A 19,274-nucleotide genomic window follows, 5' to 3' on the forward strand; every position below is an offset into this window, starting at 1 on the left:
ATACATTTCTGACACTCCTTCCCTATTTATTCACTTTTGATATCTATCTTGCCATTACTTCCCCTGAGTAACAGCCATTCTATGTATCATGTAAATGAAAGACCTACTTGTATCTGCTTCAGGTGTTTTTTTTAGCAGGCATAAGCTGATGTCTTCCCTAGAGGCTACCTTACAATGGACAGAGGGGCTCTTGTGGGGAGCAAAAGGAGGAGGATGGAATATAACAGAAAGAACAAAAAAAAGGGGGGGGGCGGTGCTGGAGAGAGTATTGAGGGGAAGGGTAGGGAAGTAAGGGTAGAGTCCCACCTTTCCATGGGTGATTTCTGGACCCACTTGAGACAATATGCTTCTCTCCAAGTCTAATTATGCAACCTTGAAAATGAATCAAACCAAGTTGGGGGACATTCAGTCTGGGACATTAGTGGACAGCATATCCTGATATGTGGATGAATAATGGAAAGCAGTCAATGTATGCCATGTGTCTTTCAAATTCTCCTCTTTCTGGTGGATAGAAACGGTAAGATCCTCTATCTGGCAGATCTTGTTTGTTTTGGCAAACCACATGGATATTGATGAAGGAGTAGTTTTTTTAACATTAACTGTTTCCGTAAGGTCCTTTGTTCCTGATTGAGTAGGGCAATGTCATCCGACATTTTAAAGAATACTTCATCCATTATAACTGAATACTTGTTTAACCTTTTCATTAACTCAATTCCCCATCCTGTCCCTGATAGGAACCATGCCATGTCCTCTTTATTAAAGAGTTCTCTCCTATTTACATATTTAAGGGGATATTTTGGATGTTTACTTGCTTGTAATATATATCAAGGACCTCCACTCCCAATTATCTCCCTGACTGTAACCAGAGAGACCAGATTGCACCATCCTCTCTTGTATAGGGATCCATGGGTAACACACCCTACCACAACAGATAAACAAACTATTACCTAGTGTGAAAAGGCACAAAACCTTACCAGTTGAATTATATAGTGGGTGTGTTTCATTCACTATGGACCAAATTGTGGCATTTCAGTCTTTGCTCGAAATATTAAACATAGAAAATAGGTCCGGGGTTAAAGATATGTTGAACCGTGACTTCTGACACATTTCCTCTCTCCTATTTGACGCGTTTCCTAGTCTAAAACACCAGCTTGTGGGGTATATTTGAGTGAATATAGGAAAGGAAATTGATTAATTTCCCTGGACTCCTGATATGTCTTGTATACCTACTGCGGTGGTGGCATTCAAAAAAGAAGTGATGTTCACCAGCACAGCCATTAAAGGAATCCTCATTGTACTAGGGTGCAATTTACTGCAAACCTAACATTTATCATATCCTGACTTTTTTGCATAGCTATATTTGAATTGTAACAGGAACATCTTATCAGTAAGAGATGTGGTATCTACGGATTTTAAGTCTCTTGCTGGTCGATAGTGAGTCCCATTGTGTTGCACAGTTCTTGGACAAAATGGTAAGTCCTGTGGATGATAGTAACAGGTACTAATCACCCATACCAGCAAGAAAACTGTCAGTGAGAGAAAACCTATCAATAGGAAGAACCTCCAAGATGTCTGGGGACTGAAAATTGACATCTTGCCCTGTGTCTTCTAATTCATCTGTTTCAGAGACTTGTGCACCTGCTTCAATCTCTTGTTCATCTACTTCAGGGATTTCTATACCTACTTCCACCTCTGTGTCTGTGCCTTGTATCCTAGGATCCTCTAGGACCTTTTTCACCCTTGAAGCATAAATCCAGGCTTGAGAATCGGCCGTTAAGATTGCGGTTCCTGTTACAACAGTTACCACAGTTGGCTCCCTATATGGTGGATCTGTAACCTTGTGCTTGTGGAGTGCTTTAACCACTACTCAGACTCCTGCTTTATACGGATGTGTTGGTTCCTGAGAAGGAATAGCAAAAAAGAGACACAGCACATAAGATTCACAACATATTCTTCCTGAATCAGCTCCAAATCATCGAGCATTGTTACCATTGGACCTCTTGTCCAAGGTGTGGGAAAGGGTCTTCCCATCAAAATTTCAAATGGAGACATTTTAGTAGTTTTGTTAGGAGTCATCCTTATTTCTGCCAGTACTGCAGGCAAGTATGCCTCTCACCTAACATAAGTGCCTCCTGTAGCTTTTTGCAATTTTTCCTTAATTGTACGGTTCATTCTTTCCAACCACCCCCAAACTCTGAGGATGATATAGAATATGAAACTTCCAGTTAATAACCATTAATTTAGCAATATGTTGCAAAGTTTGAGAAGTAAACGCAGGACCTTTGCCCGAATCAATGATTAATGGGCAACCCCACCTTGGGATTATTTCTTTACCCCAAATTCTGGCTACTTTAAGTGCGTCCTCATTATGAACTTTCAAAAGCTTCTGGCCACTTACTAAATGTATCTACTATAACTAGCAGATACTTTGTTCTATTCCTACTACCTTCAGGCATGTGTGTGAAATCAATCTGCAATTCTTGAAATGGATCTTGGAGTGGCGGCGAATGATCATGTTTCCCATGTTGTGCACCCTGTGTATTGTTCCTAATACATCTACTAAACTGGTCCTGGACTCTGTGTTTGATATTTTTAATGCAAAACTTTTTCTTCAATTCTTGTATTGTTAACTGTTGTCCTCTTTGTCCTATACCCTGAACTGTACTATAATGATAGGTGCACTATGTTGAGGTATGCCTATGATCCCCTCTTTTGTCATAAGACCATTTTGGTCTAAGGACAACCCTTTCTTTTTCCAGTATTCTACATCTTCCTCAGTGGCTGTTTGCTGTAGTTCTTTAAACAACTGGTGCTCTGAAATTGTGGGTGGCTCTAGAAGGACAAAGGTAGGATTTCTTGGGGCAAGGGAACCTACATGAGCAACAAAAGCAACTTATTTGGCGATTTTGTCAAAGTATTACCTAGGACAATGGGGTAATTAGAATTAGTATGTGCTTTACATTTTATCACTGCAACAGTACAGGGTTTGTATATGGCCTCTAGAAAATCATTCACCAATGAAGCGTGTGAAATTCCCTTACCATCAGCTGCTGCAAACCCTCTTCTTTGTCAGATTTTGGCAAAACCATGTAGCACACCGAAAGCATATTTGGAATCCGTGTAAATGTTTACATCTTTTCCCTCAAATAACTGAAATACACGAGTTAAAGCAATCAACTCAGCGGCTTGTTCTGAACAATGGCGAATGGCTTTTGCTTCCCACACAATATCTGGGAGTTGTACTATGGCATACCTTAAGTGTGTGTTGTCATTTGGTCTAGTATACGAACCATCTACAAAAATGTCTATACTACCTGTTTGGGGATCTTGCATCATGTCTGAGTGTGGTATCCTCATGGATAACCTGTACACAGTCATGTTTTTCTGGAATCTTCCTTATCCTTAACACCTAGCTTTCCATTAAGAATGGCTATGGGGCCTGAAGTTGGGGAAGCATATTTAATAGACAAGTTACTGGTTGAAGATAAAATAACTTCATAACTAGATTCTCATGAGGCCATCGTGTTTTGAGCAGTCAAATTTTTTAATACATATAGTACATGATGAGTATTATGTAAAATGGTTTCATGTCCCAGCGTTAATGACATAGAGGTTTCCACCCCCATCGCGAAAACAGTAAGTGCACGTAGACATGTCAGCATGCCTTGTACCGGTAGAGGAAATACTTTGGAAAAATAGGCTACAGGTCTCATAGCCCCCCCATGTTCCTGGGCGACCATCACTGCCATGGTTGTACAATTATCTTGAGCATACACATGAAAAGGTGACTTATAACAAGGTAAGCCCAGCGCAGGAGAGGAAACTAAAGAGGACTTCAAGGTTTTAAAGGCATCTGTCAGCTCTTGGGTCCACTAAATTCGGTCGGGTGCCTCAACCCTAGTTGCTGCTCTGAGTATGTGATCAGAGTAAGAACAGTCAGGTATCTATTGCCTACAGTAGTTTATCATACCAAGAAAGGGTAGCATGTCTTTCCTAGTAGCTGGGTGGGGCAGAGCCAGAATGGCTTGGATCCTAGACTGACTCATTTTGCGTGTGCCTTTTTGTTAACGTGAAACCCAGATACTGAACAGATTCCTGGCATTATTGCATTTTGTGTTTTGCCACCTTGTGTCCTTCATTACTCAGGTATTCTAACAGAGATCTACTATCCTGCCTACATGCCTCTCTGCTTGGGCTGCACAAAAGAATATTATCCACATACTGGAGCAACACAGAACCATGGGTTGGGGACAAACCCTGTAAGTATGCACGAAGGGCCATAGAGTACACTGCAGGTGAGTCTATGTAGCCTTGAGGCATTCCCTGCCAGGTAAGCTGGCGTCCGTCAAATGTGAAACTCAGTAGTAGTTGTGTCTCTTTGTCTACTGGGATGGAAAATAAAGCATTTGACAAGTCAAACTCAGTGTAATACTGAGTGGTACAGGGAATAGAGGTAATCAATGATGGTACATCTGGGACAATCGGTGCAACTGGGGCTATCAAGGTAATTATAGTCCTAAGTTCTTGGGTAAATCTATAAGAGCCATCAGGCTTCTTTACTGGATTTATTGGTGTATTGTAGGGAGATATCACAGGCCTTAATATACCTTGTTCTAAAAAGGATTCAATTATTGGCCTAATTCCCTCTATTTTCATCTTGTGACAAAGGGTATTGTTTCTGGTACACAGGATTAGTGTAGGGCTTTAGTGTAGCTTTATAAGGTGTGCATGGAATGAACCCAAAGTCTAACTTGTCCTTTGCCCATACCTGTGGATTAATATCATCCAGTTGACCGGCTGCTAGGAAGCAATACAGTGATTTCATGTGTATGCCACCATTAGGGTCTACCTCTATTCTGCTCTCTAATTTGCCTCATACAGTATCTCACAAAAGTGAGTACACCCCTCACATTTTTGTAAATATTTTAATATATCTTTTCATATGACAACACTGAAGAAATTACAGTTTGCTACAATGTAAAGTAATGATTGTACAGCTTGTATAACAGTGTAAATTTGCTGTCCCCTCAAAATAATTCAACACACAGCCATTAATGTCTAAACAGCTGGCAACAAAAGTGAGTACACCCCTAAGTGGAAATGTCCAAATTGGGCCCAAAGTGTCAATATTTTGTGTGTCCTCCATTATTTTCCAGTGCTGCCTTAACCCTCTTGGGCACGGAGTTCACCAGAGCTTCACAGGTTGCCACTGGAGTCCTCTTCCACTCCTCCATGATGACATCACGGAGCTGGTGGATGTTAGAGACTTTGCGCTCCTCCACCTTCCATTTGAGGATGCCCTACAGATGTGCAATAGGGTTTAGGTCTGAAGACATGCTTGGCCAGTCCATCATCTTTACCCTCAGCTTCCTTAGCAAGGCAGTGGTCATCTTGGAGGTGTGTTTGGGGTCGGTATCATGTTGGAATACTGCCCTGCGGCCCAGTTTCCAAAGGGAGGGGATCATGCCCTGCTTCAGTATATCACAGTACATGTTATCATTCATGGTTCCCTCAATAAAGTGTAGCTCCCTAGTACCGGCAGCAGTCATGCAGCACCAGACCATGACATTCCCACCACCATGCTTGAGTGTAGGCAAGACACACTTGTCTTTGTACTCCTCACTTGGTTGCCCCCACACACACTTGACACCATCTGAACCAAATATGTTTATCTTGGTCTCATCAGACCACAGGACATGGTTCCAGTAATCAATGTCCTTAGTCTGCTTGTCTTCAGCAAACTGTTTGGGGGCTTTCTTGTACATCATCTTTAGAAGGGGCTTCCTTCTGGGACGACAGCCATGCAGACCAATTTGATGCAGTGTGCGGCGTATGGTCTGAGCACTGACAGGCTGACCCCCCCCACCCCACCCCTTCAACCTCTGCAGCAATGCTGGCAGCACTCATATGTCTATTTCCCAAAGACAATCTCTGGATATGACGCTGAGCACATGCACTCAACATCTTTGGTTGACGATGGCGAGGCCTGTTCTGAGTGGAACCTGTCCTGTTAAACCGCTGTATAGTCTTGGCCACCATGCTGCAGCTCAGTTTCAGGGTCTTGGCAATCTTCATTTAGCCTAGGCCATCTTTATGTAGAGCAACAACTCTTTTTTTCAGATCCTCAAAGAGTTCTTTGCCATGAGGTGCCATGTTGAACTTCCAGTGACCAGTATGAGAGAGTGAGAGCGATAACACCAAATTTAACACACCTGCTCCCCATTCACACCTGAGCCCTTTAACACGAAAGAATCACATGACACCGGGGAGGGAAAATGGCTAACTGGGCCCAATTTCGACATTTTCATGTTCGGGTGTACTCACTTTTGTTGCCAGTGGTTTAGACATTAATGGTTGTGTGTTGAGTTATTTTGAGGGTACACTGTTAAACAAGCTGTACACTCACTACTTTACATTGTAGAAAAGTGTCATTTCTTCAGTGTTGTCACATGAAAAGATATAATAAAATATTTACAAAAATGTGAGGGTTGTACTCACTTTTTTGAGATACTATAAGTCCCTTCCAAGTAAATTTACAGGGCAGTCTGGGATAATTCTAAATAAATGTTGTAAAATGTTACCTTTACCATAAGGGTTGTTTACCCCAAGGGGTTGGGTCTCTCAGGTATGAGTCAATACCCCATTTATTCCCACAGAAGGTTAACACTCTAACAGGTACCCTTCATAGAATTATGATCGTATGGTGGATCGAGCTGCTCCTGTGTCTATTATAAAATGGAGAATTATGCCGTCTACTGTTAAAGGTATTGTTGTCTGATCAGAATATTGAAAGGATATCGGAGGAAGCATGAGGGGACTACCTTTCGGGCAACCCTATTGTTGTTTTCCCTGCCATTGTAATTAGTATTTAATGGAATGCTGCTCATTTTTACCCTGGTGTACCACACTTGGACTGTGGGCATTAGTTCCTCCAGTGTCCCAATTCCCCACAAGTGAAGCATCTCTCATTTCTCTCTCCTGAACCTCCTCTTCAATCTTCTCTGTATCCTCCCCTATCTCTTTATCCCCCTCTATTTCCATATTGAGCATTATTAAGTTTCTATCCCTGTCATCCCACTGTACAGGCAGGGTCCTAGGATGCTGAGGACGATTTGCATGCAGTCTAAAAACTGATGCATCCTCATCTTCTGCTATTAACTGTAATGTTAGAGGTAATTTTGGGTATATCTGTGTATAATTAGGGGGCCCCAGGAGTGGAGCAGTAAGCTCCATTAGATCTAAAAGGAAAAGTTTTTTAGATTTTTTACCTGCCTGGGATGGTCCTGAAGGTACATATCCCGGTGCATATTTTAACCAGTTTAATCCTCCCGCCATCATATACTTTTTATCCCAGTCTGGTTTAGGGTCAAACCATGGGAAAGCTTCCTTGTCTCCCAGACACAGACCCTTCACCATATTTATATGAAACTCATCATTTGTGCCATCTCTGGGAAAGGGGCTTGAACTTTGCCTTAACTCAGTATATCTTGACAAATTATCTACCCAAGGATTTACATAAAAATAATCACACAGGGATGTCCATGCAACATACTTTTCACATGTTAAATTTTCAGGATTTGGTTTTGGAGCTAATTTTGGCATTTTACCGAGTTTACGCATTTAGGCTTAGGCGGATCTGGGAATTTCACCTTACCTAGGGATTTTCACATCCTTTGGATGTAAAAAAGCAGTTATGCAAGGGGTTCCTAGTACAGTGATAATCTGCCCGATACTCTTTGTGCTGGAGTAGCTGACAACACTCATGTAGAGCCTCCGTCAAAAACTTCTCAACAGCACATGCGCAGCTACGGCTTAAATCGGACATAATTCCGTACACCCCTAACACTTCGTCTCTCCCCCACTTGCTTTCACCTTCTCTGGGTCACGACCGTTAAGGTAGCCAGAGCAATGGTGTGTCTTAAGGAGATTAAGAGTACAAAAATTCTAACATTTCATTCTAACAGCACAATAAGCAATCTAAAAAAAGAACAATAATCAATCTAACAAAAGCACAATAATAAAAACATGCATAACACTCTTAACAGGTTATTGGGAGTATTCCTACCACTATTTCAATTTGCCTAGGCTAATACTCTGTCTGTGAGCTACCTCAACTCAAACAGACCTATCTTCTGTGCTCCCACAGCACTAGGGTTCTTTTTTTTTTTATTTGTTATTTAAAGGTATGCAATATGACATTACAGTATGGTTGTGCAATCCAACATCTACAACATCATCCAAACAGAAGGTATAATACAGCATTCCGAGAGTCACATGTATCAATATACGAAAATAATCAATGAGGTTCATGGATGTCAGTTGGAAAAGATCTCAGCTTTCCAATTGTTTCATCCATAACAAATGAGGCATACTTTGGTAGGTAGAACTTCTGTTGGAGCTTTCAAAACAGATCACACTAAGAAAAAGAAGGGAAAGAGGGAAAAAAAAATGTTACAATTTTATTATAAAAATGAAAAGGGATGGGAGGAGTGCCCCAGCGTTTTCAACAGACGTCTAGCTCCCCGAAAGGGAAGAACTCCACTCAGAATAGGTCAAATATTCATCTGAAAAGTGAAAAAGATCCCATTGTAGCCAGTGATCTTTGTGTACCTCCGCTTTGTCCCCAAGGGCAGACGTCAAACCTTTTATTCATTGAATTTCATTAACCCTGGCAAACCATTGAAGGACGGTAGGTGGTGATTTTTGTTTCCATTAACTAGGAATGCATGCCCTGGCAGCATTAAGAAGGTGCTTCAACAGAGATTTACTGTATTTCCTGTTAGACATGGGAGTTAAGTTAAGGAGCACTGCTGCTGGGTCATCTAGAAGAGAGATGTCAGTAAGTTTGTGAACGATCTGTAGTACCTGGTTCCAAAAGGGATGCACCTTTGGGCATTCCCAAAAGATATGAAGAAGTGAGCCCGGTTGGGTTCTACAGCACCAACACAATGGGCTGTGTCCGGGAAACAATAATGCTCAAACTGAAGGGGCCTGATATCAGCACGTTAGGATTTTATATGTGATCTCTTGATATTTGCTACATAAGGAGGACTTATGGGCGAAGAAGAGAATCCTGTTCTTTTGAACCACCGAGAACATGGTGTTGAAATCTCCTTCCCATTTGTTCAGATACTGAGGGTCAACTTGGAATGAGATTGCCAGTAGAATGCCGTAAGAGTAGGAGAGAGATTTCTGCAAGGGGCCTTCACCCCCACAGAGATCTTCAAATGAGGTAGGTTGTCGACGGAAATGGTTATGTTCTGTGAGGAAACGAAGGAAGTGAGATAATTGCCAAATCCTCCATCTGCCCAGTATCGAGGAGACAAAGGCACTGTATAAAGCCGAAGGATATTGCCACCCTGAGAGGCCTAGAAAAAATGAAGCTCTGACCAAGCTCCGCTCTGGTTGTAGCTGGAATGCCTTATCAGTGAGGCCCGGTACAAAATCCGGATGGCCAATGATAGGTGTCAATGGAGAGGGGACGCTGGATTCTCCAGCCCATCTGTAATATTTATGAATCTCCGTTAGAGTAGACTCAAAGGGCGTGGAGGGAGAGATCTGGAGTATCGAATCCCAGTCCATGGGAGACCAGCTAAAGAGACTGGTACTGATTCTTGTTCTAGGGATACCCATAATTAATGGGAAGATTGTCTACACCAGTCCACTATTCTATTCAGATGTGTCGCCATGTGATATAAGGCAGGGTCAGGGAGATCTACCCCCCCTCCCTAATTTTTGGTTGTTGCAAGAGTGACCTTTTAAGCCGAGAGGGTTTACTTTGCCAAACATGTTTGATAAACATCGTCCGGAGTTTATGAAATAATTCCTGAGATATTTTAATTGGTAAAGCTTGTAACAGATACAGGAGACGCGGCATGATGTTCATCCTTAGGATGTTGCACCTACCGAACCACGAAACCGCCAGGCACTAGGGTTCCCGCAATCAGGGTGTCATAAGACAAGAAGTCTCACTTACCTCTGATGGTGAAGTCACATGCCACTTCTGACCACCAGTTCTGAAAGGTAATACCCCTTGGTAAGTACACTTCTGCTGGCCAGCCTCCCTTCAACCTGTAAAAAATGTACGAGCACTCGGAAATAAGACTTTAAGACGGGTATGGTCTTTCAGTCTGTATTTGCTGATATTCTGGTCAGGACAGCTTATATACAGTTCATAAAGGATATGCGACATTAGTTTCCCAGACCAACTAAAAATAAACATAATATTTAAGCAAACCCAGAAAAGAAACATCTCAGAATAGCAAAATACTGTGCAACCAAAAAGTATTCTCACAACTCAACAGCAAAAATGTCTAAGTTACAAAGAGAGAGATTTTCAGTAGAATTAAAAATTAAAGTAAAACTCCAACATTCAATTAAGCATGATTACATACAGTTCAAATAAAAAAATAATTCCAACAGAGTGTACCGTATATTTATACCATTCTTTTCCTAGTCAAGAAATACAACGTATAAATACAACATTTTCAATCACTCCTTGTGTCAATCTATCTTATTGAAATATTTACATCTAATATGTTTTTTTTTATTAAGTTTCATAAATTTGAGGCACAGGACAAAAAACCCTTTTCAATATAGGTTATATTCACAGATATATAAAAATATATATACATCTCATTATCAAAAAATAACAGGACAAAAGCATGATTGTCAATCTCAGTTCTCACTTTATAAGACTTTTGTTTAGGGTGTTCCATGTTTGGAATTACAATGTTATAATATTTAATGCTACACTTTTTTGTTATATCTAAAACTACCTATCTAATTTTGTTTCTGTTATTATTTTATTTCCTGTGTCATGATTAAAAAAAAAAAATAAAGTCAGTATATATTGTTAAAAGACAGGTATTGTCTTCCAGTGCTCAACAGAATGTGGAGAAGGAATACAGAAACGAACAGTAACCTGCAGAACAGACACTGGTGCCATTGTTCAGGACACGGCTTGTATGCATCAGGTCAAGCCAGCAGACAGCCAGCTGTGCTATGGCGAAAACTGTGTTCAGGAAATTGGCTGGCACATTGGAGAGTGGGGCTTGGTAAGAAACGTTATCTTTATATATTACACACTTTTAGTATGCATGGATTTATAGTTTTTAAGATGTAAATGCACTTACCTCTGTAGACTAAAAGGTCAATCAATTATTCAAACCTTTTCATTAGACCGGTGTTTCACAAACTTTGTGCACTACCCCCACATTGTTTAAATAGCAGTTTTATTTTTTTAACTTACTATTTGCATTAGCAGCTTAAATTATCATAGCTGAGCCTTACCTGTAACATTTGTCAACAAGATACCTTGACCGCATTCCTCTTTCTGCTTCTTTGTAAGTTTCACATGCTCACATTTAATTATCTGAATTATCTTAGACAGCAAATAGTTTTTTTTTTAATTAGGTGCTGCTTTATAGGCGCAGTAGCTCATCACAACTAACGTTCACTGTGAACTTTTTATTGAACAAGGCTGATTCTATTTTAGGTAAGTTCATACCCCCCATAAGCAGTGGCAATGGAGCCTATAGAAGAAGTATACATATCCAATTAGCTAGTTAAATAAACGTACTCCCTCTAGTAGTAACTACTGGTAACAGACTCTAGTGTGAGCAGATTTTGTCCCAAGGTTGTCCTCACATAAAGTCGTGCTGAGTGGCGTGAACATGTATACCATTGGTAGTACACATTCAAGACCATTAGAAACATTGCATAACACATAAAAGCCTAGTGCTCAGTAAAATAATTGTCTTCTATCTGGGTTGCAAATATTGGTGGTTGAAATGCCTGAAATTAATCTTTAATTCCTAAGAGAACACATATCTGCTTGTACTGATTGCACACTTATTTTTATAGCATCCATCTTGTGATTATGTCTTTATTAGTAATAAGTATAATTTCCATTTTGTTATTTTGCAATTCAGTTACCTAATAGTGGATGCAATATTTTAGTATGCTAGGCCTGGATGGTTTGCTCATGTAATTTTCAAGGGGATTACCTGCATCTACTATAGTCTGTATGTCAGTCTCTACTAAGTCTTGGCCGGGTTGCATTAGCTTACTCTTAATTTTTTTTACTATTAATACTTTTATTATTATCTGCTGTGTTTATATTCACTCTATAGTGTTCTAAAAGCTGCAATAATGGCATAAGAAAACGTCAAGTGGTTTGTGCTGACAATGACAGAAACTTTTATGAACCAGAGACTTGTGAAGCCTATGAGCCTGAAAAACCATCTGTTATTGAGAGCTGTAATATGCAGCCTTGTTATCTCCCACAACGTAAGTTGAACTTGTATTTGTGCTACTCTCTGTTTGTCATTCCTTTATAATAACTGACATAGAATTAAATATGTATGTCCTAACACTATTAAGGAGTTTTGGGTATTTTTAGGATATATTTCTGATCATTCTTTGTCCTTGTTCTTACCTTCACTCATAAGACATAGCTTCTGACTAAAAGAAAAAGGTATAGATGCAAGCTGTAGAAATGGTGTCTCTGTGCAAAAGGTCTGGGCTTACTTTTCATGATAATGTGAGGAGTGTTTTGAAGTCCAGGAACCTCTTGGGTAAAGCTGTATGTTGAAGTGGATTGTGCATCTCATCTAAATGATTTTTGTCCCATGAGATGGAAAATCTCTACAGGATGGGGCTAAACTTGGATTCCATCTCAGCAAATACAAAATCAGAATCTGGATCAGGAAGGCCCAATGGAGAGTTGCACTAGGCAATTTTAACTGGGAGGAGACCTTGGCCTTTTCTCTGTCCTTGGCATTCCCCAGGCCTATATCTATGGTTATGGAAAGTGAAATCTTCACAGACCCCTGCCTGCTTCCCCTATAATCCTCATAAAATAAAGTGATCTGAAAATAGATTATTTCAGTCTTATTTTGTTTGGTGTTGCTTTTGATAATGCCCTGTCAGGAGAGATTTTTCAGTCTTGCTTGATTCCTAGCTTACTTTAGTCCTCCAAGGATTCTAGTAGACATAGCCATCCAACAGACCTGGTAATTAATAATACTGAAGCAGAATCTGCTGTGTGAATAGACTCAAATTCTAGCAATAAATTCTAACTTTTGGAAGTTAAAAAACATAAAGTCAGCAAGTAATTCAACTTGGTAATTCAAGTTTGTCAGTGATTGATTCTTTAATAATTTACTTGCCATATTGTTAATTGTACGTATTAATCAGATTCACTATCTGCGAATTCTCATATACTATGTAAGACTTGCCAATGAATCAATTGCAAAAAGTATATATATATATATATATATATATATATATATATATATATATATATATATATATATATATATACACACACACACATACACACACACACACACACACACACAGGTGCATCTAAAATAAATAGAATATCATTAAAAAGTTAATTTATTTGAGCAATTCAATTAAAAAAGTGAAACATAAATATTTCATATAGATGCGCTACACACAGAGAGATATATGTCAAGCATTTCTTTTTTTTATTTTATTGATTATGACTTATAGCTAGTGAAAACCCAAAATTCAGTGTCTCAGAAAATTTGATTATTACATAGGACCAATAAAAAAAGGATTTTTAATACAGAAATGTTGGCTTACTGAAAAATTGTATTTTTGTACTCACCGCAACATCTATTTCTCTGAGTAAATCGACAGACACATTGCTTCATAAATCATGACTATAGGGCTATATTGCTCTGCAGGAGTAGGACTAGGCAGAACAAAAAACTTGGCTGTGCTCAGCTGGCATATAACCCCCTGTCTGCTAAAAGCATTCAGTATAGTAACAAGCACTATTTAGAAATATAAAAAAACTTTTTAGAGGGAAGGGTGCTGTGTCCCTCGATGAACACAGAAAAATGGATTTTATGGATTTTATGGTGAGTCCAAAAACCTCATTTTCTCTTTAGTTCATCGACGAACACAGCACTCTATAAATCGTGACTATAGAGATGTCCAAAAGAAATGCCAAAAACAACCCAATGCTAAACACAAAAGCCCTAACTGGGTCACAGGAGCTCAACCAGGATACAGGAGCCCCATCTTAAATAAAAAATTAAAGAAAAACACCCCTCAAGAGGAAACAGCCCCTCTTAAACAGCAGCCTGCAAAACCTTGCGGCCAAAAGAAGCATCCGCAGATGACAAAATCTACTTTGTAGAATTTGGTGAAAGTATGCACCAACGACCTAGTAGCCACCTTGCAAACCTGAGATATTGACGCTTGATGACGGAAGGCCCAGGAAGTACTAAGCGCCCGACTATAATGCGTGTGACTGGGAAAGGAGGAATCCAACCTTTAATAGAATAGGCCTGAGTCACCGTCTGTCTGATACAACTAGAGATAGTAGAAGCGACCAGCCCTTTCTTTGGTCCTTGTGTAAACACAAAAAGCGAGTTTGACCTCCGAAAGGACTCTGTAGCTGCCAGATACACCCAAATCACCCAACCCACATCCAAAGGTATGCAAAGCAAATTCCTTGGGATGAGCCGGCTTGGGACAAAAGGAAGGTTACACAATGTCCTCATTCAAATGGAAGTCAGAGACAACCTTAGGTAGGAACGACGGACAGGGATGAAGAACCACCTTATCTCTATGGACCACCATATAGGGACTACGACAGGATAATGCCGCCAACTCTGACACCCTACATGCCGATGTAATAGCCACCAAGAATGCCACCTTCTGGGACAACGTAGGCAAGGGAATCTCCCAAAATATTATCAAATGGAGGTTTCTGGAGAACCACGAGGACTAAGTTTAAATCCCAGGGCGGCAAAAGAGACCATACAGGCGGAACCATATGTTGAACTCCCTGAATGAAGGTACGAACTAAAGAGTGCATGGCTAGGGGTCGTAAAAGAAGATTGCTAAGGCAGACACCTGGCCTTTGTTGGTACTCAAGGCCAGCTTCCACTCAACACTCAATTGAAGAAAGGCCAAGATCCAAGCCAGAGAAAAGGAGTGAGTAACTATGTGGTCTCCTATTTGCCCTGCTCCAAGAATGTTAAGACTGATGCCTTGTATTGCCAGTATTCTGAGTTGTCCAGGGAGGACTCCGTGCTGACACCGGTCATACCTTCAGATCATATCCTGGCTGCCATCTGCACCAACTTAACCTCTCCTTTTGGGGAATGGATCTTGGCTGCCCAACCTGATGCTCCCAAAGAGAGACCTGCTGGCAAATGTTTTGTACCTGAGGGTTTGCGCATCAGACTGCTGCACACGTACCACAATTACAAGACTGCCGGTCCTCCTAGTAAGAACCAGATGTCCCGGGCCATTTACCATCAGTTCTGGTGGCCGTTTCTCTGCACTGATGTTGCTGCATACGTGGCTGCTCATTCGGTCTTTGCCAAGATCAAATCTCCTTGGCACCTTCCCTTGGACCCACTGCCTCCCATTCCCCCATCCCTAGTCTCACCTGGCCATGGATTTTATTGTGGAACTTCCCACTTCTTGAGGTTATCCTCATTAAGTTCGACCGGTTTTCCAAGATGTGCCACTGTGTTCCATTTAGGAGGCTGGCTACTGCTCAAGAGCTTGCCTCAGTGTTTGCCAGGGAGGTCTTTCATTTACATGGGTTGCCTAAGGAGATTGTCTCGGACCGTGGGAGCCAATTTGTCTCTAGGTTCTGGCACGCCTTTTGCTCCCAGTTGGGTATTTGACTCTCCTTCTCCGGCCACTGAGTGTTCCAACCAAGCTCTGGCGCTATTTCCCTGCTGCTATATCTCTGACCATTAGGACAATTGGGTTGATCTGCTACCCTGGGCGGAGTTTGCCAGGAACTCTGCCATCAACTCATCTTCTGGAATGTCTCCATTCATGGCTAATTATGGGTTCCAACCCGCTGTGTTGACTGAGTTGTTCTCGCCACAGGGCATCCCGGCTGTGGAGGATCATCCTCGTGTCCTCCGTTCCTCTTGGGTGCAGATTCAAGAGTCTTTACGGGTCTCTACACAGCGTCAGAAGCTCCAGGCAGACCGGAGATCTTTATCTGCTCCTTCGTACCAGGTCGGGGAGAAGGTGTGGTTGTCGACCCGTAATCTCAACCTCAGGGTGCCCACTCCAAAACTGGCAACCCGTTTTGCTGGGCCTTTTTCGCTTCCTCTGTAAGGTGAACCCAGTGACCTATGCCCTTGGTCTTCCCCCTGACATGCGTATTTCCAATGTATTTCATGTGTCACTTCTGAAGTCACTGGTTTGCAATCGCTATACTTCCTCACTTCCTCATTCTCGTCCCATTCCTGTGGGCAATCATGACTAGTATGAGGTTAGCAGCATCTTGGATTCTCGTCTGTTACAAGGTCAGGTTCAATACCTGGTGCACTGGAAGGGTTATGGTCTTGAGGAGCGCTCTTGGGTTCCCTTCGCTGATGTTCATGCTCCCACCCTTCTTCGCGCTTTCCATGCTCGATTTCCTCAGAAACCGTTTTTCTTTTTGCGGAGGAGGAGCTGTTGAGGGGAGGGTACTGTCAAGGTCTTACCTTGCCCTCCTGTTGGCAGCCATCTTGGACATGTGCAGACTGCTGCCTCTTATAAACTCTGATTGCATCATCACTTGTCTGCTGCTTGGGTGTTGCACAGTGATGATGCTGCACACCCGACTATATCAATCACCTGATGGGATGCAGTCCTTGCCCTTGCGTTTGTGCTCCAAGGTGCATCACTTCTAGCAGTCTTATGTTCTCTGTGTTCCTCTGTGTCTGACCAGGCTTGGCTGACGACTCTCCCGGCTCTCGACCCCACATCAGCAGACTACCCGGCACCGGCAGACTACCCGCTTCTGGACTCGACCCTGGCTTGGATGACTACCCGCTTCTGGACTCGACTCTGGCTTGGATGACTACCCGCTTCTGGACTTGAACCCAGTTGTTCCTGATCTCGCTTCTTATTCTTGCTGTTCATTTATGGTTGTTTGCTCCATAAACTGCCTTATTTTACGGGCATCTCCATGTGGTCTGGTTTCCTGGCACTCTGACTGGGGCTTGGTGTGGGGAAGAGCGAATCCTGCAGGCAGACCTGACCGTCCCTGGAGCGTACCCAGGTCTACCCCAAACTGCACAAAGGGGGAAAGGGGGGACTGTACTTACTGATCCATGGTGCTCCAAACAATACTCCTTGCCACCCGAAGTGGAGGAGCTGTCGGCCAAGGGGACACTGTGACTCGGACCAGCCCCTGGTTTTAGGTGACCCTGCAAGACGTTTAGCTTATGGTCTGCACGCACTTGCTGGCTGGACTGGGGGGACCATTGGATCTATATTATCCAGCCCAACGCCCAGCCCAGCAGTTGATTGAAGATCTCCCAGCAAAAAAGGCAAAAAGATGCATGGAAGGGTCTGGTGTCTCACCTTCCTCTTGAAAATACCCCACAATTTCTCTATGGGGTTTAGGTCAGGTGAGTTTGCTAGCCCAGTGTTTCTCATCCTTTTTTCAGTCAAGGCACCCTTTAAAATGATGCACAATCTTACGGCACCCCATTCTAAAATGTAAAAAAAAAAATGAATAGTTTTACACAATACAGCAACATCCACACATAGGACACCCAACATTAAAGGTGATTTATTCTTTCAAAACAAATACACCTTTTCATGCTGTACTGACTAGTTTTCCAGTGTTGTTATTCTTCCTCAGTTTCTCTCCCTCACTCAGCTAATGTGACCCCAGTACTGAGGGAGAGGGGCAAACAAGGATACTGTGCAGGCTTTTGATATCTTCCTTATCAGTCATTGACCTCATTGGTTGTTAGGATGCTGGCCACTGGAAGGTTGCAATGAAAACCCATGTCTTTGTGTAACTAAAAGGCAGGTTTAATCCACCCACTGGTGTGTATACAAGTTTGGGGCAACTTTTAGGCTTTTGCCAAGGCACCCCTGAAGAAACCGGAAGGCACCCTGGTTGAAAAAGGCTGTGCTAGCCAATCCAGCATAGTAATACCATAATAATTAAACCGGGTATTGGTACATCTTGCTGGTGTTGGTCCACTGTGTTTTATCAATGTATCAATATTGAACCCTATGGATTAAGACTGGGATGCCATTAAAATGAATGTGCATGTAAAGGCAGGCGTTCCTAAACTTTTGGTATATATACACATGATTTTTTTTCTTTTTATGTGGATAGAGTAGATAATAACAGTTTCACTAGACAGGAAGTAAGCGTATTCCCCATAAAACACAGAAATAAAAAATACTTTTATTTTAATATAGAGTTGATCATCCTGGTGCTTGCTGCCTGTGGTTGTGTTGCAGATGTTTTCTCACGTTGGGTCTGGTAAAACTGCTATCACCCGGAAAAATAAAAAGGGGAGGGGGGGTCTTTTTGGCACCACAGCCCCAGATAACAGTAAAAACCTACAGGAATTCTAACTTTTCCCCATTAGTTTTGACTGGGCACATATACTTAAGATAGAACAATGGAGAGCCAGATGACCCCATCACATGCTAATAATAGGGCTTTGCCATTCATGAGCATATTTCTGCCCCAGGGGTACTCTGTCATACTTTCCTATATTAATTTAATGAGAGTTTGACACTGAAGTTTGACAAATTTCAGTCTATTTCCACCACTTTTGAGCCGCTGGGAATCACAAGTAAAATTCCAAGTACTGTAGCTAAGCAATCTACCACAGTCTACTATGCACATGTTTGATCAACTATAGTTGATTGTAAAGATGAAACTGTGAAATAAATTGACCAAAAATGGTAAACAAAAATTATGGAAATGTCATAGAAAGCAATTATATTTTTCTGCCTGGTCATTTTGATTTAATTTCATTGTGATCAGTTGAAACCACCATCCTATGTCTTTGATTTCTTCGATATTTCAATGAAAAATGGAATTGAAAGTACAATCACTCCATCAAGTTTTTATGTGTTTAGCCAGCTTAAAACTTATAGGTGGTGGTGGTTGTTATTTTCTTGCACAGTAATTATGTGTTGTCTCTGTTTATAGAGGTTCCTAGTATGCAAGATACCTGGGGATATGATAATTCAGATCAATTTGTATTAACGCGATACAAGCAGGACTATCCAAGTAAGTACTTGCATATTTTTTTTTTAGCTTTAGTTCCTCTGCCTTACATCATACCCCGGGCCTCCTCTTGTTTAGCACATCTATTGAAAGCCTGGGAAAATCACATTTGTTTTACTTATGCAAGTAATCCCATGTAAGAATTATGAGCTGTTTGCATATCTATCTTTACAGCCCGCCCTCCAGAAACAGATCTTCCCACCGATGATTGCAGGAGAACAAGGTA

General features: G+C 41.5%; 1 protein-coding gene across 2 annotated transcripts in view; it reads left to right on the forward strand.

Moving 5' to 3' along the window:
* PAPLN (papilin, proteoglycan like sulfated glycoprotein) overlaps positions 1-19,274 on the forward strand; it is a 169,514-nt gene that overhangs the window by 116,670 nt on the left and 33,570 nt on the right. For both annotated transcript variants that reach the window (XM_082275588.1, XM_082275589.1), the window contains 4 exons: positions 10,881-11,057; positions 12,135-12,291; positions 18,971-19,051; positions 19,223-19,271. In XM_082275588.1, coding sequence (XP_082131714.1) covers positions 10,881-11,057; positions 12,135-12,291; positions 18,971-19,051; positions 19,223-19,271 — 464 coding nt within the window. The remainder of the gene's footprint in view (positions 1-10,880; positions 11,058-12,134; positions 12,292-18,970; positions 19,052-19,222; positions 19,272-19,274) is intronic.

Source organism: Pelophylax lessonae (genome assembly GCF_965119305.1).
Source record: "Pelophylax lessonae genome assembly, chromosome: 13".
Classification (NCBI taxonomy): domain Eukaryota; kingdom Metazoa; phylum Chordata; class Amphibia; order Anura; family Ranidae; genus Pelophylax; species Pelophylax lessonae.